This window comes from Erpetoichthys calabaricus, chromosome 5, assembly GCF_900747795.2.
Source record: "Erpetoichthys calabaricus chromosome 5, fErpCal1.3, whole genome shotgun sequence".
Classification (NCBI taxonomy): domain Eukaryota; kingdom Metazoa; phylum Chordata; class Cladistia; order Polypteriformes; family Polypteridae; genus Erpetoichthys; species Erpetoichthys calabaricus.
The window spans coordinates 43,565,854-43,588,510 of record NC_041398.2 but is presented as its reverse complement, the minus strand read 5'-3'; the positions used below and the strand labels follow the sequence as shown (position 1 = coordinate 43,588,510).

Genomic DNA, 22,657 nt, shown 5'->3' with positions numbered 1-22,657 from the left:
GGGGTGTACAGAAATAATAACAATTCGTAAAGACGATATAAAAATGGCGTCCACAAACGAAGCGATTAGTTCCTGTATTATAATGTGTTCTGTAGTCATAGGTAATTTCCATATCGTGTGGTAATACGTAATTTCCGTTTCATACGTAATTTCCATATCACGTAGTCATACGTAATTTCCGTTTCAAACACGAAAAGAATTTTATATATATATAGATTCTTGTCCTTACCCAAATCTGGCAAGTGTCACTGCACTACTTCAAGCTATATCTTTTATTTTGTTGTCTTGTTGCAGAGTAAAAATATACAAGATACCATAGGTTTAATGTTTTTTCTTTTGTCTGATCAAAACCATAGGTTTAATTTTTTTCTTTTGACTGATCTTATTCTCCCTGCGTTGTTCCTTATCAGAGAGCAAAGAAATCTCTTGGAAAAGTGTGCCTCTACAGCTTTGAACTCCAAATTGATTGCTGCACAGAAAGGCTTTTTCTCTAAAATGGTGGTTGATGCGGTAATGATGCTGGATGAACTGTTGCTTCTGAAAATGATAGGAATCAAAAAAGTTCAAGGAGGAGCTCTGGAGGTGAGTTGTTCAACAAGACCTAAACCTATGTATAAAACTGCTGTTAGGTTAGGTAATGCTTATCTAGCTTGGTGCTGACAATTTCAGTTTACATAGTTGTGTACCCCAATGTTTGATGCTTATATATTCCCCATCAGTTTTTAAACTGGAGCACATCTCCGTTTTAGAAAGATGGAAATGAAAAAATGTGGAATTTATACATTTTGTTTATGGAGAATATTGGCTCAAAATGACAAAATAGGAAAAGGTTCCAGCATGTAAATAACTTTTCTCTGTTTTCATATAAAGGATGGCACAACCGTTATCACTGTTTCTTCAGGGATCTAGGATCTTGGTTTAGATCTGTCACCTAGTCAGTGTCTGCATGTTCTCTGTATTTGCATTTGTTCTTGTGTGAGTACTCCAGATTTCCTCCCACAGCCTAGATTAATTGGCAGTTGTAATTGGGGCCCCTCCTTAAAGTAGATTTGAGAATGTTTCTTGCATTACTTTTAAACTGTCATTGTTTAAATTTTAACGATTAATTTTTGTGTGTTTTACATTTGTATTACTGTAATTCTGTAATTTTTAATGTAACAAGAAGGAAAATGCACCATGAAGCATCAAGTGCTGCTAAGCAATGAAACAGTCCACAGGTTTTGTCCCCAGTGGAGCAACATAACTCCTGCATTCAGATGTACTGCACAGCACAGTTCAAATTGCAGATGACTTGTACATTATTGGAATTTCACTGCTTATAGTTAACAAAAGTCGCTTACTTCTTGCTAGGTGCACCTGTTGCAATACAAGTGCAGTAAATTGCTCCGATTACATTGGGAAAATGCTCAGATTTATAATAGGAAAACTGGACACTGCTGCAGATTGCCTTTTTGTGATCACAAAGACATACTACGTTTTATGCATGTACACCTAATGTGCAGTGTATTAACTCTTATCTGACAGATGTTCTCGGTATGCTCATGTAGCTTCCTGCTATGATGAAGATGCACATTATCTGTTTTTGTCTTCCATTTTATAAAGTGCTAGTGAAACAGATTGGTGGGTTCCAGTTCACAGGGATGGTTGAAGCAGTGACCACAGTGTTTTTTGAGTTCTGACATGAACATATACAACCACTTTGCCTCTGAGTGATTATGTCTACATAGCAGCTATTAGCTTTTAGGCAAAATGTCAGTTATTTGCCCGAAGGGAAATTTAATATTTCTGTAGTAAAACTGATTTAATGTTTCAGTCCTTATCTGTGTAATAAAATCATAATGTGACATGCCACTTACTGTAGTTGAAGTGTAGTCCAAATTACATGTTTATTCTTTGTGTGCAATTGGACTGCCAGGCAATGCAAGCTCAGTGAGAAATTATAGATTAATGCACGTTCAAGTGGTAGCATATAGAAATAAGCTATAAATTAACATTTTTCTATTCTCATTTTATTAGAAGTGAGTCAGTATATGCTTTTATTGAAACCAGTTTAAAAATTAAAGCTTTTTTTTCCTTTTGTGTGAAATGAGTAACTGACCAACAGTGATTTCATGTTTCTCCCAACAACCTATTGTAAATTCTTGCAATCATAATTAAGACGGTGGAACATCTTAAGTGGTAGCTTATAAAATTCCCATAGCACATATACACAGTTTTACCAGGAGTGACAAGGTGGGCTCCAGCTCTTGCATTTGCTTGGTTAGAAGTTGAAAGTCTTTGCTATCAGATGATACTTCCATTGGTAATTCCTTTCATGAGGTTAGCACAAGGATTTTTTTTTTCCCCTGCCATTATAATAGTTGCAGATACCCAGACTGCCATGTGGCCTTTGCTCCCTTCATGTGATAATACATGTATTGGTTTGTTTTTTTTTTTTTCAACTTATTAGTACACAGTTTGCACCAAATCTGGTCACCTTTCACTTCAAAATGATTTCAAACAAAGTTGTTCATTATGTTTCATTTCACTGCTCTCCTTTAGGTTGTAAATCACTGTTTTAAGTTGTTTAAATACTGGCCTCATATCTGTTTAAATGAACAACATGTTTAAAAATAAGTATACATTAGATGTTACAGTGCAGACATGAAATTTCTCAATGCAAATCAATCTTGTAATCTATATACTTTATTTAAACTGTTGCTGGCTTTTAATATCCTTGGAATAAATAGATTGTTTCAGAAATTGCTATTGGCTATTGGTGAGAGGCGCCGAGCAGGTGTGGGCATACTTATTGCCCCCCGTCTTGGAACCTGTTCATTGGGGTTCACCCCTGTAGACAAGAGGGTAGCCTCCCTCTGCCTTCGGATAGGGGGGACGGGTCCTAACTGTTGTTTGCGCGTATGCGCCGAACAGCAGTCTGGAATACCCACCCTTTTTGGAGTACCTGGAGGGGGTGCTAGAGGGCATACATTCTGGGGACTCCCTCGTTCTGCTGGGAGACTTCAATGCTCACGTGGGCAATGACAATGAGACCTGGAAGGGTGTCATTGGGAGGAATGGCCTCCCCAATCTGAAACCGAGCAGTGTTTTGTTATTGGACTTCTTTGCTCGTCACGGATTGTCTATAATGAACACCATGTTCAAGCATAGGGTGTCCATATGTGCACCAGGACACCCTAGGCCTCAGTTCAATGATTGACTTCGTCGTCGTGTCGTTGGACTTGCGGCCACATGTCTTGGACACTCTGGTGAAGAGAGGGGTGGAACTGTAGACATTGAGTCCGAATGGGCCATGTTCCGTGCCTCTATTGTTGAGGCGACTGACCGGAGCTGTGGCCGTAAGGTGGTCAGTGCCTGTTGTAGCGGCAATCCCCTGAACCCGTTGGCAGACACCGGCGGTGAGAGATGCCGTCAAGCTGAAGGAGGAGTCCTGTGGGACCTTTTTGTCCTGTGGGACTCTGGAGGCAGCTAATAGATACCAGCAGGCCAAATGGAATGCGGCTTCGGTGGTTGCTGAGGCAAAAACTCGGGCATGGGAGGAGTTTGGGGAGGCCATGGAGAACGACTTCCAGACGGCTTCGAGGAGATTCTGGTCCACCATCCAGTGTCTCAGGAGGGGGAAGCAGTGCAGTGTCAACACTGTATATGGTGGGGATGGTGCGCTGCTGACCTCGACTCGGGATGTTGTGGGTTGGTGGGGGGAGTACTTCGAAGACCTGCTCAATCCCACTAACATGCCTTTCAGTGAGGAAGCAGAGCCTGTGCACTCGGAGGTGGGCTCTCCCATCTCTGGGACTGAGGTCACCGAGGTGGTCAAAAAACTCCTTGGTGGCAGGGCCCCAGGGGTGGATGAGATACGCCCGGAGTTCCTCAAGGCTCTGGATGTTGTAGGACTGTCTTGGTTGACACGCCTCTGCAACTTCGCATGAACATCAGGGACAGTGCCTCTGGATTGGCAGACTGGGGTGGTGGTCCCCCTCTTTAATAAAGGGGACCATTACAGAGGGATCACACTCCTCAGCCTCCCTGGAAAAGTCTATTCCGGGGTCCTGGAGAGGAGGGTCCATCAGATAGTTGAACCTTGGATTCAGGAGGAACAGTGTGGTTTTCGTCCTAGTCGCGGAACAGTGGACCAACTCTACACCCTTGGCAGGGTCCTGGAGGGTGCATGGGAGTTTGCCCAACAAGTCTACATTTGTTTTGTGGACTTGGAAGAGGCATTCGACCGTGTCCTTCGGGGAATCCTGTGGGGGGTGCTTGGGGAGTATGGGGTACCGGACCCCCTGATGAAGGCTGTTCGGTCCCTGTACAGCTGGTGTCAGAGCTTCGTCCGCATTGCTGGCAGTAAGTCGAACCTGTTTCCAGTGAGAGTTGGACTCTGCCAAGCTGCCCTTTGTCACCGATTCTGTTCATAGCTTTTATGGACAAAATTTCTAGGCGCAGCCAGGGTGTTGAGGGGGTCTGGTTTGGTGGGCTCAGGGTTGTGTCACTGCTTTTTGCAGATGATGATGTCCTGTTTGCTTCATCAGGCTGTGATCTTCAGCTGTCTCTAGATCGGTTCGCAGCTGTGTGTGAAGCGGCTTGGATGAAAATCAGCACCTCCAAATCTGAGACCATGGTCCTCAGCCTGAAAAAGGTGGAGTGCCCTCTCAGTGTTGGGAGCAAGATCCTGCCCTAAGTAGGAGTTCAAGTATCTCGGGGTCTTGTTCACGAGTGAGGGAAGAATGGAGCGGGAGATCGACAAGCAGATCGGTGCACCGTCCGCAGTGATGCAGGCTCTGCATCGGTCTCTCATGTTGGAAAGGAGCTGAGCCGTAAGGCAAAGTTCTCAATTTGCCGGTCGATCTATGTTCCTACCCTCACCTATGGTCATGAGCTGTGGGTAGTGACCGAAAGAACGAGATCGTGAATACAAGCGCCTGAAATGAGTTTCCTCCGCAGGGTGTCTGGGCTTTCCCTTAAAGACAGGGTGAGAAGCTCAGTCATCCGGGAGGAGCTCAGAGTAGAGCCACTGCACCTCCGCATTGAGAGGAGTCAGATGAGGTGGCTCGGGCATCTGATCAGGATGCCTCCTGCAGGTGATGTGTTCGGGCACGTCTAACCGGGAGGAGGTCCCAGGGAAGACCCAGGACACGCTGGAGGGACTATGTCTTTCGGTTGGCCTGGGAACGCCTTTGGATTCCCCCGGAAGAGCTAGAAGAAGTGGCCGGGGAGAGGGAAGTCTGGGCATCTCTGCTCAAGCTGCTGCCCCCGCTACCTGATCTAGGATAAGCGGAACAGGATGGATGGATGAATGGAAATTGTTATTGGCTTTCAGAAAATTAAGCATCTTAATGATTCACCCAATGCCAGTATGACTGTCTTCAATTAGCTTCATACTTGTTGAAAGTATAATGCCTTTGTGCAAAATTTAGGCTTGTATGCTCATCAGTTTGAGATATGGGGGCTTTAAAAAGGATTTGTGGAAATAATTTTACTTATGAGTTCTATTAATAAATGACATTGTTGCATAAATAACTTTTGATCTGTTAATGCTAGATGCATGAAAAGTTTAGGGATTGTATTTTGTATTATGTCTTTTGCTTCTAAAATATTTAGTCCAGATTTGCATTTTGCCAGTTTAGGTCTTGCTTAAAATTATATAAAAATGTGCATTAGAGCAACTTTGGCCCTGTCTATCTTCACACTAAACTACATCATATCTTTCAAATTTGATAGTTATTACTCATATTTCTTCTTTGGCAACTAGGTGCACTCTTCAAAGAAGTCAAAATTTCTGATTTTATGAGGCATGACGCAGTCTACCATAAATAATCACACCACTTGAAAGAGGAGGTTTTAATTAGTAAATGCACATAATATGAAGTTAGTACCTTGAACATACCTTTTGGTTGTTTTGTTAAAAAAAATTGATTTTGTTCTTACTGTTGGTCGTTATAAGTAATATTTGAAGATATTTAACTATCTGCAATGTTGGCTTTTACTTTTTTATATAGGATTCTCAGCTTATTGCTGGAGTTGCTTTCAAGAAAACCTTCTCTTATGCTGGATTCGAAATGCAGCCTAAGAAGTATGAAAATCCAAAGATTGCCCTCCTAAATGTAGAACTTGAACTGAAAGCTGAAAAGGATAATGCAGAAGTCCGAGTTAAGTCTGTAGAGGTGAGTTGAGTGTGTTTATCTTCCTCTGGAAGGTTTGTTTTTAAATGGGATTTTTAAACTATGGGACGTTGATAAGCTTTATTTATCAATGGCAAAAATCAGTATTGTTAATGGAAGAGGATTAATTATGTTACATTTAATAATTAATAGACTGTTTCATACCTTAGGAGCCAATGAGTTCCTGCACAATGTTTTCCCTGGCCACTTTCATGTGTTGCATTCCCACCACAGAACAGGAACTGAAATTTCAATGCAAAAATTAGTTGATGCAGTGTAATTGGGAGTTCACAGGGGACCTCCACACTTGTTGCTTCAAAACAGTCGCAACTTCAAGGGTTATATTATTGCTTTGACACAATGCATGGAGTGGATCCGCTGGAGGTGAGGGCAGCTATGAAGAGTAATGCTGTGTGAATGAAGTGTGCCATGATTAGGAGTTCACAATGGACACCCTCCAAATTATTGTTTTGAACCAATTGTGACTTCACGGGGTGTGGGGAGACGTAGAGTGGCGCATTGGGATTAATTGCTTTGATGCCATGCACTAGGGAGGCAACTATGAAGAGCAATGCGGGCGAAGTGCGACTCTCCATCTTCACCAATAACTCTCCAAACTCCAGATTTGTAAGATTGCACCAGTGCTTGTAGTCAGCCAGTTGGCACAATTCTTTGCCTAAGCCTCACCCATTATACTTCCTGGTTTAACGAAAAGTACATACCATGGAGTAGTAGCTAAAAAAGTTCCAGGAGCTATGAATGGCCCGAATTTCTGTGGGTGCAGTCTGTAGGTGCATACAAAACGGGACACAAAGAGATATGGTACAAACAACTTTTTTAGAATTCGGTCCTGTTTAAAACTGAAAATTCTTTTCATTCAGTTTAATATAAGGTAAAACAGTCATGTTACTTTTCTCTCCAGTGAAACTACCAAAGATAAAGGCAATTTAAACATAGCAGTTACTAGTACTGTATTTAAAAAAAAAAAAAAAAAAAAAAAAAATGTGAGTAATATTCACTGCAAGTATTCTTTGTGCAAAATAGCGCTAATCACTATCTTCCCCTGAAACAGTGTTTCCTTTGTACGTTTATTTTTGTAGAAGGTTTATCATTATTAGGTGCTTTTACATAAAATGCCATGAAGCACCTATTGCAAAAGCCCATATCTGCCTCTCTGTCTGTCTTTCTGCATGAAACAACTCAGCCCTCTGTGGACCATTTTTATTGAGATGTCTCACTTATTCAAAGAAAATTTTAAAACACTGTCAAATTTACAAACTTGTAAATCTTAAAATGTAGAAATTCTCTTAGCGGAACTGTGAATTATTGTACTGTTTCAATTTTATTTTGAGAATAGTCGCTTGAAATTGTATATTTTGTATATTTTCCTCGTCTGACAGCCTCTCATATGTCCAGTGCATGTAGCTCTCACAGCAGCACCATTCTCCTGCAGCTTTAGGTAAGCTAATAAGATTACAAAAAAGTCACTCCTCTGGAAATAAATGGAAGGGGAAAGCAATTATACAAGCAGTACTCATCCCTGCGCCAGCCCACTCCTGCATATATTCTGCTCCCACCCAGCAGAAACACATTGCTTCCATTAAGGAAAAATGTCATGTATGGCTGGTAAGCCTGTTTAACATGATCATGTAGAAGGAGGTGGCTGAAGCTTTCCCCTGTTTGTCCCAGTTGTCATTTTCACTTTTTTTGCAACTATTCTGCTTCATCAGTATTTAATACAGATCTTCGTATGGGACTTAAATAATTTCTGAGCACTGAAAGGAACAATTAAAGAACAGTGTAAGCAACGTGTCTTTTTAAAACTTTGTAAGTAGGCCACCGCTTATTATTCTATATTGAAATAAAGTGCAGTCTGTTAATATTTGCTATTCATTCCACAAAAATGTTGAATGGACATGGAAGGTAGGTGCTGTCTGTGTACAAGTCGCACATATAAGGAGTGCTTAAAATATAAGCTTTTCTAGTCCGCATATTACTGTTAACAGTAACAGTATTTTTTTTTCTTTTAAACAGCTCACTGTACTTTTTGTCTATCAATACAAGCACACTATAACCAAGCAAAGCACTGTGAATGTACTTGCATCTCAACTGCTGGCTAGATCTCGGAGGAAAGATGGTATTCCTAAAAGTTATGCAGTAAATTTTCCTGCACTCACTGATTAAGTGCAATAGCATTAAAGTGTAGTTATTACAAATCTCTTATTGTTCCTGTGCCTTTGAGAACATCTTAAATAAAAGATATAGAAAATGAAGCTTTGTGCTGACAAATGTTGCTACTTTGTAGAGCATTTGGATAGGATTTGGCTCTGAACAGTTTGTTGACAAGTTCTTTCAGTTGTCGTAACTAGGGGGCTCCGCCCCCTGCTCGCTTCGCTCGCCAACCCCTGGTGTTGGGAATGACAAAGAGCGTGATGTATGAATGAGATATAGAATAGTGTGACGGTGTAGATGATGCAAATAGAAAGCAAACAATAAAGTGTGTGGCACAGTGTAAAGGTTTATTGGAAAATTTCTTTGTACACGCCATTTAAGTGTAAAAGGTAATTCCAGGTCAGAACTTGTAAGGTCAATGAAGATGGTCATTATCGTGATCAGAGTCAACTTTGTCAGAGCTTAGAAAGAGTTGTGTCTCTCCAGGAAGTAATGGAATGACTTGGGTATTTATGTTTTCCACATTAATATTTTTTGGACATAATATAGTGCGTTGTGTTAAAAGGGGCATTTGGTCTAATGAGATTGCTGTTCCAAATCTCTCTGTAACTAAGTCGTCGCAGATAAAGGCTTGAGGAATTGTAATAATATGTGGCTGAAGTCCATCTGTATTGGTGAGTGTACCATCTCTCAGTTGTAATAAGCAATTGTTATGATCTGGTTCTGGACATCGTATCTTTTTTACTAACTGTATCTTTTGAAAGCAATGCCAATTGTCTGCGTATTTTAAGGTGCACTGAACAATAGCTGAGTGCATGGAATCTGGAAGAATAGCTAATCACTGTTTAAAATCTCCTCCTCATAAAAGTACCTTTCCTCCAAATCGAATATTATTATTCATAAACGTTTGTAGAAGTTTATGAATGGTGTTGAGTAAGTGACTTCATGCCATTGTACATTCATCAATAAACAACATTTTTTGAAGACGGATGTCACGTGCAGTGCCACCGTTAATGTTCATAGTGGATACCGATTTGTAGGATCTAATGCAGTTGATAAAGATTTCACTTTCAGGTACATCGTCAGTTAGAATCTTCTGTAGATATTCAGGATATGAATGTAAAGGAGGCAGTCTAATTTGACCCTTTTGACAACAACGTCTAAATGTATTACTTGTATTGCCAGTTGTTTCTTCAGGGAAGTGAACTGAATGACAATGATTGCATATGACATTCATTAATCCGAATGATTTTTCCTGGTGTATGTTTTGCTTGTGCCGTTTGAGAGGCGCGTTGTTGCATGTGTAGTATTTGGGACGTGTTGTTTTGGAGGTGTAATCGATTTGCCTGTGCTGTGTGAGACGCCCGTTGTAGCCTTCCTTGCCGTTAACGTATGTCTGAGATGGGAGGTGTTTTGTTTTGAATCCGTGCCTGTTGCGATGCAGCACTTTGATTGATAGTTTGCGTCATGTGGATCTAGGATGTAGATTTGTGCATATTTGCGTTGTTGATTTGTTTCAGGTTGCACTGTTCCAATGCGATGCAGTATTTGTGCACATATGGGAAAGCAGTATTGGCCATTGCCTTTTGGTGGCCTGATATTTACTAAAAGCAAATGAACTATTGTAGGATCTAACGCAGTTCATAAAGTTTTTACTTTTAGGTACATCGTTAGTTAGAAGCTTTAGTTGAGCTTTGCGTTTTTGGAGTCGAGCCATTTTTTCTTTTAGAAATATGGATAAGTAATAAGGAGTATTGCACTCACTGTTAATATGGAGACTTTTCTGCGGTTGAACGGTTAATAGTGCCTTATTGTAATGAGATCCACCTATGCTGCATAGCCGTCTATTTTGTTGTTTCTTTCGTGTTCGTGTGTTTGTTCCTGTTATCCTTTCCTTTTCGTTTTAAACCCGTGATCGTGTATTCATGACTTGTTTCTTTCTCAGCATCCGAAATATGGATAAGTAATAAGGAGGGTCGCAGTCACTGTTAATATGTTTCCTTTTCTGCAGTTGAACGGTTAATAGTGCTTTATTGTAAGGAGATCCACCAATGCTGACACCTATGCTGTCTAGTGTGAAGGTGCTGACGTTCACTTTAGAATATGTGGCTTTGGGTGTGACTTCTTATGGATGTGGGAGGGGGGGGGATTGTTGTTGCGCGAGCGTCTTCTTTCTTTTTGTGTTCCTGTGTCTTGTTGAATCCCCCTCTTTGTGTGTGTCCCGTCCCTCGCTTGTAGGGTCTGTGGGGTGGTTTTGTGTTCTTTTTTTTGTGTTCCATGGGCTTGTTGAATCCCCCTCTTGGTGTGTGTCTCGTCCGGTGCCTGGGGGAGGGGGGTTGCCTTGCTGTTGTGCGCGAGCCTCTTTTTTTTTTTTTTTTTTTTTTTCGGGTCTAGTTTCGTGTGCAATGTGTTTCGTGCTTTTCCTGCGTTTGACTTTGCGCCTCATTTCTCCTTTTTGTATGTGCTCACTCCTTTTTTCTGTGGTCTTGTCCGCCACTCGCGGCCCCTTATCCGCTTTTGTCGCCCTCTTTTCTCCGCCTTTCTCCGACTCTCGCGGACTCTTTTTGCGCCTGCGCAGTACGTCTTTTTGCAGCTACGGCCCATGGCCGGATGTGCCTGCGTCCATCATCCGGTTTAGCATTCTCGGTTAGTAATATGGATATCTGATCCTAAATCAGTCAACACATCTTTGAACGGTTTCAGAAAAGAGACTACAGTTGTATGTTTTTGTTAATGTGGACAATCGTCAGATTGCTGCAACACTGAATCCAGGATATTGAAATTAGAGTTCCATCTCGCCTCTACAGACTGTTTCAGTGACCTCGTAAGCTTGCCTTGTTGTCCAGTATGTTTAAAATACCTGCCTAACATTTTTGCTTTGACCAGAAGCTGTGGAACTTCGGTTACTTTCTCTATCACTGATGGGGTAAAAGCACTTGAGAGAATAGTGTAAAGAATGTGGCCATTACAGTTTAATCTAGTGTAGCCGCGCAAACCAACGATCTTTTTTGCTCCTCGGTTAGTAATAGTCAATTCCAAAAACTGTTATGCAAAAGTTTTCACCCTTTTTAATTGTGCTTACTTCAGATGGGGTCACAAAATGCCCCCTTTACACAAGATTGCTGTTCTCAATTATATAATGGATGGTAGCAAATCTGAAAGAGGTTTTCTCAGAGTTTTCGGTCGAAATATTCGTTTTGGCAGGATACCCATAAATTAGTGACTCTAGTCACTAGCATGTCCTGTACAATATTTCCTTTCTCAGTTTTTGTGCTTTTAGTACCACGTGCTGTCATACAGTCGTCTCTTTAATCTACTTCAGACTTTCCAGGTGCTGCTCAAGTTGAATATAGCACTCTCCAGACACTGTGTCATAAAGACATGTATCCTTGCAAACAAAATCGCTTTTAGCGTTATTTTTTTTACTTTTTACCGTATTGGCAAGAATGTCAGTTTAGTTTGACCCTTCACTACTGCGCATGCATGATGCTTTATATATTTTCTCTGTGTTTATATACACATACAGAATGATTGTACATTCTGCTTTAAATTTTATTTTAATTTCCTAGTCTCTAGCTCCTGCCCACAGTACTGAAAATCATTCCCACATCGCAAGTAATCACCTTGGGTCTTGCAGGATTGCAGACCCCTAATTGATATAAACACAGGATGGGTTTATAAATGGACAGTGGCATCAGCAGGTGGGAGGCTTCAGTGGCTTAAGCACCTGATCTATCAGTTCCAGATACACACTAACAATCGTGACAAGCTCCTTATTCTTTGCACATCATGTACCTTTCATAACCATTTATACCGTAAGTTTAGTGTTCAAGTTCTTACTTACTTGTATAATGTGTTAAAATTAGTATTTTTAACTAATATTAATAACTAGATGGGAACTTATTTAATCTCCTTTTCTTCTTTCATGGGATAATTTTGGTAGATTTTATGCTTGTTTTGGTCATTTGGTATTAATAATTTTCTATTGCCAATTATTGGGTACTACTTTATTGAATATACTTTCAAAAATGATTTAAGAAAATGAACAAAAATTAGTCACAGGCCACTAATACACATCAATTGGTGGCATTTTTGCATCACTTATAGTGGACTCTGTTGTGTACGAAAGCTATTGAGTCACCACAAGCATATCTGCTCTGTTTGTAACTTAAAGTGCTGTAAAAAAGCACACATCTGATGTAATCCACATGCAATTGGATTCTTTAATCACTGTTATTTTTGAATATGACTTATTGTTACAAACCCATTTATTAAACAAAAATGTTATAACAGACTTTTGAATGAAGTAAATAATAAAGTAAAATGCTCCAACTCCACATCTTGTGATGCCTTTATCATTAATGTTCGAAGATTGAGTTAGACTGATTGTAATCATACATGTATAATGATTTTATAACATTGATTGCTCAACCATTTGCATCTCGCTTGGGGTTAGAATATTGATAATGTAAGTAAAATAACAGTGTTACTATTTCATATTTAAACATTTTCTAAAAAATCAGTACTCAGTGCTTTTGACGTCCTGTAATATTTTCATTAATTCTGTTTTAATTTGTTTAATGATGTGTGCTTTGATATTTTTTGTCTAAATTAGGATTATCAAGCTATTGTTGATGCAGAATGGAATATACTCTATGATAAGCTGGAGAAAATCTACAAGTCAGGCGCAAAAGTAATTCTTTCCAAGCTGCCCATTGGAGATGTAGCCACCCAGTACTTTGCTGATCGTGATTTGTTCTGTGCAGGAAGGGTTCAGGAAGAAGACTTGAAAAGAACAATGATGGTATGACTGTTCGTCCTTCATGCATCACTGAAACTATTACAGTGCATTTTCTCTGTTAATCTGGAAGAAGAAAAAAAAATATGATCTCTTGATTTCAGAAATAGTTTTTTTTTCTTTTTTAAACAATGTAGTTACTTAGTCATTTTAGTAACTAAGTAAGGTTAATGGCTGGTTAATGGTATTAAGGTTAATGGCTGGTTTTGATCCAACTACATTATACTTGCACCACTTTATATTTGAACAGTACTTAACTGTTGAAGGTAGAACAGCAATTTCTAACTTAGAAGTTCTTGGCTTCAGCAGAATGTATTTTTAAGGAAACGTGCAGTGGTAAAAATGCCATGTTAATTTTTTTTTAATTAGCATTTTGACCAGATGGGCATTACTGCTGAAAGTGATAGGAGCATAAGATGGGATAATTACACGCTTTAATATAAACTATTTCAATTGTTTTCAATTAAATTCCCAATATTTGAGTTATTTAGTCCATGAATCATGTTTAAATACATATAGGCAGTGAAAATATTTGCCTAGTTTGATTTTTCTGCCATATTTTTATACTTTTCCTTCAGAATCTGGCAGTGCCTTGTTTTTATACTTTGGTACTATTTAAGGGAGAACCCTGCAAAAAAGGGAAGCGGGATTTTAATTTGTAAGGTAATGAAATATACTGTCTTTGAGTATAAAGACATGGAAAGTTGTTTTCTCTCTTTTTATATTGGTTAAAGAAACTCATTTAGAATGGTCTGGGTAACACTCAGGCCTAATGTAGATCCAGCTCTGACTAATATAAACCTGAGTATCTGCGGTCATTAGCGTCAAGGATCAGCTGTAAGCACACACGTTTTAGAGGAGTGTTATCCTAAGAAATTCTTCAAAAATTCTGTCAAATTCACAGCTAGATAAAGTAAGAGGTAAAACATAATGCAGTAATGTATAAACATCCTCAGGCCTTGATTGTTGTAGACAAATGTATTTGACTGGCATTGTGTACTGTGTGCTAATTTTTGATTCCTTGTGTGTTTCAGGCATGTGGAGGCTCTATCCAAACATCTGTAAATTCCCTTACTAAAGATGTCTTGGGGCAGTGTGCGGTTTTCGAAGAAGTTCAGGTTGGAGGTGAAAGGTAGAGATTAATATTTATCTTTTTTTATTCATCATAATTGTGTTTTTTGTTTACTGAATGATTTGTGACATGTTTTACTTTATGCCAGTTTTTTTTTTTGTAAATTAGGTTTACCTACTGGTAGAACATCTGTTTTTAGCAGAAGCATGCCACACTGTCTTGATCATTGCTGTATTTCACCAAAATTATGGTCATTTAGTCAGTACCTAAGTATGTTATAGAATGCTCAGGTGTTGGCTTGGATGGTCGGATGGCTTAGTTCAGGTAGACTTTGAATTTCCTTTTCCTAATAATTATGGGCCCCATAGTTATTTTATACGTCAAACGTGTAGGTTGAAATTTTGCTTTTCTCAACTCCTGTTACCCAATGGTCATAATGTAGTCAAACATGCTTGCTATTTGGAGATTTAAGAATACATTTTAAGGAACCGTTTAAAACTTTCAGTGTGTCCAGATACACAAATAAATAAATAAAAATCTTTATTGTATATGGTACTTTTCACAATATATATATTTACAAGCAGAGGATCTCTGTTTGAATATTCTAATGTTTCTGTTAAAGAGAAAAAATTTGTCATCTCCTGCATTAAAAAGCTCTGTTGATCTTTGTTAAGTTCATTCTGTTGCAATTCTATATTTGACAATCAGTAAACTGTGTTATTAACAATACCTACATTTGGCAACAAAGAAAAAAGTGACCAGTGCTTCATTAACTTTGCTTCAGATTGGTTATGGTGATGACAAAGATATACTTATTTTTTATTTTCCTTTCCAGGTATAACATCTTTAAAGGTTGTCCAAAGGCCAAGACCTGTACAATTATTTTAAGAGGGGGCTCTGAGCAGTTCATGGAAGAGACAGAGAGATCTTTGCACGATGCTATAATGATAGTCAGAAGAACAATAAAGGTGACTTTTGTTGAACGCTTTTGTTTTTATTTGTACTATTGTTGTACAGTATTTTTAATATTAAGATTATTTAAAGGATGACTTAAACATTTAAAATGTATTCCATATACAGTATATTCAGAAAGTATTTAGACCTCTTCACTTTTTGCATATCTTATTGTGTTTTCAGTTTTTTTTTAAATGAATAAATTTGCAATATTTGCCCATTGGTCTACAATCAGTAACCATAATCACAAAGTGATGTGTTCAGAAAGTTTTTCAGATTTATTAAAAATGATAAACTGAAATCCCCCATTCAAATAGTGGCACTTCAAATTGTGAACACATCATGTATGTTTTAATCACCTTGAAGTGTGTATTGAACTTTATTGGAGACCACCTATGGTAATTGAATTGATTAGACATAGTTTAGAAAAGCACAAGTGCTCCTGTGTATAGCAGGTCCCACAGTACATACCATGCCATGACATCGACGGAAAACTCTGTAGATTTCTATAACAAAATTGTGGTGAAGAACAGATAAGGGCAACGGTATAAAACCATTTCTAAAGCTTTGAGTGTTCTCAGGAGCACAGTGGCCTAAATAATTGTAAAATGGAATAAGTTTGGAACCACTAGCACTCTTCCTAGCATTGGCTGTTTGGCCAAATTGACTAATTGGGCAAGAAGAAACCTGCACAGAAAAGTGACCAAGAAGTCAATATTCACTCAAACAGAGCTTCAGAAGTCCTCTGCTTAGATGGAAGAACCTGTTGGAAGAACGAAAATCTCAGCAGAACTCCATCAATCAGGCATTTGTAGTAAGAGTGGCTAATTCCCCCAAGAATTTATAGAATGGCCTTTAAAGGACCTAAAGAGCATCTTGTCTGATGTGAACTCTGGGCAGAATTCCTAGTTTGTAAGACAAAGACCACCTTCCTAATACCATTACTAATACCAATACTCATTAAATAAGAGAATAATTAAATACATCTATATTATAGCAAACAATCACAAACAAGAATACTAAAAGGAAAGATGTTTTGACTGGGCTAGAGATAAAAAGAGGAGTGAGGCATTATATAGATGTATTGCTTTTGGTGTAAAGGAGCCCCAGCAGCGTTTCTTGACACACATCTGCTAAATAACTTTATAGTCTGAAAAGTGCTATAGTGTGTCACAGAGAGGATATACAGCATTGGGGCACTCAGTTTTGTCTTCATATTCTCTTTTGCTAATAGCTCTAGTGGGTCAAGACTGCATCTAATAACTGAGCCTTTTACTTAGCTTTTTGATTTGATCTCTTAATATTAAACTTTTTTTTTTTTTTTTAACTTTACTATTGGAATGACTTGTGTAGTATGTATTCCAACAACTGTGCTGCCTGTTTGAACCTAGCCAAGTCACTAAACCTGCACATGCACCAGTACTAAAAATATATATATTTGTACACAACTTTAAATGTTGCCAGATCCATTTTTTTGCCAGTGAGACAAGTCCATTTATCCTATAAGGCTATGCTGGATAATGAACAGCCAAATTTCCGCAGTATAATACGCACATATTTTTGACACTTTTTTTTATTTTTCCAGTTTTAAGTAACCTTTTTATTTCTGCTTTCATGTATAATTACAAAGTTTTCAAAACCGATTATATATTTTTATCTGTGTGAAACTGTAAAATAATTATTTCTTTCTGTAAGATACTATTTGTCTTTGGTTTCTTTTTTTTGTTTAGAATGATTCTGTTGTGGCAGGAGGTGGTGCCATTGAAATGGAGCTGTCAAAGTATCTTCGAGATTACTCTCGTACCATTCCAGGAAAGATGCAGCTATTGATTGGTGCTTATGCAAAGGCACTAGAAATTATTCCCCGGCAGCTATGTGACAATGCTGGGTTTGATGCTACAAACATTCTGAATAAACTTAGAGCTAAGCATGCACAGGTGAGTTACCTAGTATGGGATAAAGCTATTGAATGCATTAAAATTTAAAAATTGGAGATATCTCTACCCTAATTGGATGGAATATTAATTCTTCTTAACAGTATTCATAGTTATTCACAAATTATTTTCTTGAGAACAACCTTTTACCCTTTCTTATCTTGTAAAAATTTCTGATCATCTGCTCCTATTCCACAAATGAGTCACTAGATGCAACATATAATTGGGTGACTGAACGTTTTAATTTTAGAAAACAATTTCAGTAAATTTGTAAACTCTCAGCCTGATTTTTTTTTTTTTTTTTTTTAGTATAATTTGTAGGGATTTCATGCAAATCCAGATATATAAGAGAGCACTTTGTGAGGCATTGAAGGCATACTGTATTTAAGGGGACAGATTATACCATTATCTCATGCAAACTAAACTAAACATACATCAGAATTAATTAGAGATTTCCAAAATTGACAAAAAATCTACACACTCGCCCAATGACACGCTGTATAAAAATGGCTGTCGCTACAAACGGGAGAAACAGAACAACTAATGTTCAAGTCGTGGTGCTATTATTACAAACTTGAAGAAAAAGCTAACAAGAATTAGTTCAACAAATACATGAACAGGTAGTGCAAAAAATAGAATTGCAGGGATTAGAAATGTAAAACAGACAAAATTCAGCAAGCATAAAGAGATTACTAATACAGTATATTTTAGGAATATTATTAACCTCTATGTACATCAGAGTGTAATGATGTGGAGGGTCATGGTAACTTTTATGATAATTTAGAAATGCAACAACTTCACACTGCTTGGAACTGGACAAACTACTGAGTCATTATTATCCAGCAGTATTTTACAAAAGTATATTTCCTAAGCATGCTTTATTAATGGTGGCTATGTCTGAAGCAGCAAAAGAACACATTGTTCTACCTCATGTCCTACAGATGATATCAATCTCTGTATTTCCAATGAAAAGACTCTATGGAATAATAATACATTTTATTTATTTGTAGGCACCTTTCTAAACACTCAAGAATGTGCATCTTACAGACTATTTACTTAATAATGATGTTTGGCCCATTGTATGACAAAAAGTTCTCACAAGAATTTTTGAAAAAGTGTCCCCTAACAAATACTACAAGACTAAACATGATTTATTACAGGCCAGCAACTGTCGTCAACATAGTCTCTAAATGCAGAAAAAGCTTTCAGTAAAGCAGAATGGGGATATCTCTTTACTGTTCAGCACAAATTTGGTTTTAGTCCAGATATTGTAGTGTGGGTTAATTGCTTTACTCAAGACCAAAAATCTCTATGTGGGGAAAACAATTTAAGTAAAGATTATTTCATATTAGAATGTGAAACTTCATTCATCTGTCCACTATCTTTAGTGCTGTTTCCATTTGCTATTGAACTGCTTGCCATTTGTCTATGACAAAACTCAGAAATAAAGGTAATTATCAGGAAAGGAATAGTACAAAGGAGATCTCTGTGCAGTCAATATGATTCTTTATAACATTGACCCAAATGTGTCATTGCTAATCTTAATGAAGACATTAAATGACTTTCATAAGATCTCTGGATTTAAAATTAATCTGGAGAAAAGCATGTTTTTTTCCACTAAAATCATTTTCACGTGATACTGCGTTAGAAGGCTTTTCACTGATTCTTCAGAACAATTTAAGTATTTGGGAGTTACAGTTACAAAGAAGGTTAAAGGTCTTTTTAAAAAGAAATTTGGCCATTTGATGTAAACAACAATATGTCAATAAGTGTTCAACTCTTCCTCTGTCCTTGGCGGCCAAGATTAATACAACTAAAATGAATATCCTCCTAAAATTTGGGTACTGTTTCAAATTATTACTATAATTATTTTTTTTTTAAAAAGTGGATTCTGTTATCAGCCCATTTATGTGGAAGGAAAACAGGCCCAAGTATTTAAAAGAGTAATCATTCCGAAGATCAAAGCAGAAAGTGGTTTGGCATTGCCAGACTTCCAACTATATTACTGAGTTGCAAACTTTATAATTTTAAGACAGTGCATGAGGGTGCATTGGCGCTGTTGAATCTGGAATAAAAATACAAGAATACATTTGTTAAACAAGAGGAGACAATTGAAGCCTTCAAGCTAATAGCTAAGCTCTCCCAACATCTCATCCAGATGCTTCTTAAAGAATGTCAAGGTTTCTGCTTCAGCTACTTTATATATCTATGTAGTTTGTTCCAGCTTCTAACAACTCTGAGTAAAGAAGCATTGCCTGGCTTCATTCATAAATGTACTTCCCCTTAATTTCTACTGGTGTCCTCACTGGTGTGTCACCAAGTTGAAAACTGATAGAAGCCTTCTTTGTGTGCTCTGCTTTGCATTTGGTGTTTAATAAAATTTGCCACTATAATAGTAGCCAAATTGTTCTTCACTCACTCAAAATGTGGAATCAATGTAGAAAACACTTTAATGAAGACTCTATTGTCTGTTGCCCCATTACGCAATATTTTTTCATTTGAGCACTCCCTTAACTGCATAGCATTTAAGATTAGGACCACTCTGGCACCTCAACCTTCAGAGATCTTTTGATCAGCTTTGTAGTAAATAAGGTATTTTCGGCACACTTGTTTTTCTATCTAAAAGTACAGAAATTAGTTAAAAGGTTAAAAATAATTTCCCTTACTTTCCTAATCCAGTTCCAGTGCTTGTATTTATAAAGCTTATAAGTATTTTAGTGGGTAAGGAAAACAATTTTAATAACATCCAGACTTTCTCAAATATTTTTGTAGAGTTTGGCCCTAGAATACCTTTGGCAATGCTAAAAAAGATGTGTCTATTGGTATCTAGGTCAAGGAGTGGAAGTTGATCATTTAAAACACTCTTCTTCAATTTTTGTAGAACATACAGTAAGCAATCTAAAAATCTGCAAACTACATGCATCTTTTCAAATTTAAGGATATTTAAAATTTATCACGGATTGGACCCCACTTATTTTTGCAAGGTGGCTCCAACTTTGCTCAGGCATTTGTTTTGGGATTGTCAGAAGTTAAAGCTATTCTGGCAAAAGATTTTTTTTTTTCTTATCTACTTGAATCATGTAGTGTAGGATGTGCAGTCATTGGAACTGCTCCTACAGCAGTCTTTGGAGTTATTTTGGGTGATCTTGACTTGTGGTAAGCTGACCACAATTTCTAACACTACACTGTTAGCGCTTCAACTAGTTCTACTCAAGAAAAATAATCCTAATGTGCCTTCCATAACTCAATGGCAAAATATTAATTTTATTATTTAAAACCTGAAAATTTTTCTTTGTACTGTGCAGATCTACTTTGGCAAGATTTTATTATTGTTTTAAATTCACTTTGCTGAGCTTCTGCTTCTGTGTCAACTAAACTGTGCGTGGATAAAAAAAGTTCTGTAACACAATGTGTCGCCCTCTTCACTCGCCCCCCATTTTATATTTTAAGTTGATCTCTGTTCTTGGTGAGGGTTAATGTGTTATGATTTATGATTGCTTATTTCAATTGTTTCAATGATAATACAAGATCATTTGTTGTGCTGATTGAACTTTTATTCAAGTCTTGTAATTGTTTTACTGAAATTTATATTTGAATGTCATTATTTAGCTGTTTTAAAATGTAATTTATCTGGATCAAATAGGATTTAACAAATTAAAATAAATAAATATAAAAGATGGTAGTTGCAGGCTGGTTTGGAAATCTGCAGAAATGTTGAATTAGGTGTCGTTTCCAGGTGACGTGCAAAACCTGCTATGACCATTGAACTATAAGTTGCACTGAAAGTTTCCAATCTCTGCTTTTAAACAACTGTTTAAAGCAAACATTTAAATTCTACATCAAGTGATTTGTTTAGGTAACAGGATTTTTATATTGCGTATGCAGTAAATTTGTTTTCTTGGAGGAAAAAAATTCACAATTTACATTTGTCTCACCTCGCATTTATTGTGCACTTCAGCAGATGACCAGCAGTTACAAGGGAAAAGAGGAAATAAATTGAAGACTTTAATTAAACAGTGCCTTTTTTGTTTTACAGGGTGGAATGTGGTATGGAGTGGATGTTAACAATGAAGACATTGCTGATAATTTTGAGGCATGTGTGTGGGAGCCAGCCATTGTTAGAATTAATGCACTGACTGCTGCTTCAGAAGCTGCCTGCCTGATCCTGTCTGTAGATGAAACCATTAAGAATCCCCGGTCTGTCGTGGATGGACCTCCCACAGCTGGCCGAGGCCGTGGAAGACCACATGCCCACTAGAGAGTGCTGTTCTACAAAGTAGGGCAAGGCCAAAAGCAGAGCAGATACTTTGCTGTCTGCCAAGGAGCACTTTCACTGGTATAACAGGCAGCATAAGATGGTATTCACAAAATTAAATTCATACTTAATATTAAACAGCTCAGACCTTCTAGAAAAGGAGTAAACACGCAGTGATTCATCCCATGCAGCATGATTTTTTTGATTAAGGGTGATAACCTCTTGACAGCTTCTGTCATGACTGTACACTGTAACTTAAACTAGAGGTCTAGACATTGGGCTCAGAATTCCATTCACTTCCATCATAACAGATGACCACTCAAGTTGTTGTCATGAGAAGCTCCTAGAAAACACCTTCAGAGGCAGCAGGATATTGTGTTGTCAGCCATGTCTTATTTATTTCAGTTTAATGGAGGTCTTTGTTACTATGATGACAAATAAACAATGGTTTCTGAAAGAGATGTTTTATATGGCATTATTTTACCACCCGATGTGTTGTTAGGCTTCATGGTGATATTCAAATTTATTTTTTGTTTATAGTAGTAGCTTGGAGTTTTAGTCTTAAGTCATCCTGCAAATAAATGGTCATTCCCCCTCACTGCTGTTTGGTGGATGGTAATGGCTGGTCAAGTGCTCACTGAAGCTGACACAAACTTTATTAATAATGTGGTACGCTTTCAGGAAAAAGGAAATACGAGTACTAGTCATTATCACAAGTTTTGGCACATACTAAAAATAAATGAACAGGGCATGGACAGAATTATTAGGACTCCTTAGAAGTTAATACGTAATTGGATTATAGTTATCCTTCAAGCAGACCAGTTATTCTAATTAATATCACAGGTGGTTTCAATCTAATTATCAGTCACTCAGCGTATTTGAATGGAACAAAGTCCTCACCAACCTGTTTTGTGTGACTGTGTACATCACACTGAACATATACAAGGGGAGGAAAGGAAGAAGGTAATAGCCAAACTAGGGCAAGGCAAACTTGACAAAACCATATTCAAAGATCTCCACCTTGTACCAGGATTTGCCGAACTTCATCTGATAATAAAGGTGTAAATTTCAGTTGAGCTGACATCTTCCCAGATGCCCCCTTAGCCATGCACAAGTCTGGAGTCAGCACGTGCAAAATGGACTAGGGTGATGCCCACAACATCATTACAAAACACCCTTTGAGTCAGATAACCCTAATCTTAACCATAGTGTAATGGGGTATGCAGGGGGTATTTTTGATTTTGGGGCGTTATGTGACTAACCTCCGAGGTACTGTGATCTGCAGTTACACTCTTAGAACAAAGACCTATAACT

General features: G+C 37.9%; 1 protein-coding gene across 1 annotated transcript in view; it reads left to right on the top strand.

The window, feature by feature from the left end:
• The window catches only part of cct7 (chaperonin containing TCP1, subunit 7 (eta)), a 40,469-nt gene extending 18,671 nt beyond the window's left edge, over positions 1 to 21,798 (top strand). Inside the window, exons 6-12 of the mRNA XM_028801477.2 lie at positions 411 to 582; positions 5,997 to 6,161; positions 12,946 to 13,134; positions 14,163 to 14,260; positions 15,036 to 15,168; positions 16,885 to 17,091; positions 21,125 to 21,798. Of these exons, the coding sequence (XP_028657310.1) occupies positions 411 to 582; positions 5,997 to 6,161; positions 12,946 to 13,134; positions 14,163 to 14,260; positions 15,036 to 15,168; positions 16,885 to 17,091; positions 21,125 to 21,346 (1,186 nt within the window). The 3' untranslated portion in view covers positions 21,347 to 21,798. The remainder of the gene's footprint in view (positions 1 to 410; positions 583 to 5,996; positions 6,162 to 12,945; positions 13,135 to 14,162; positions 14,261 to 15,035; positions 15,169 to 16,884; positions 17,092 to 21,124) is intronic.
• The last annotated feature ends 859 nt before the right edge of the window (positions 21,799 to 22,657 follow it).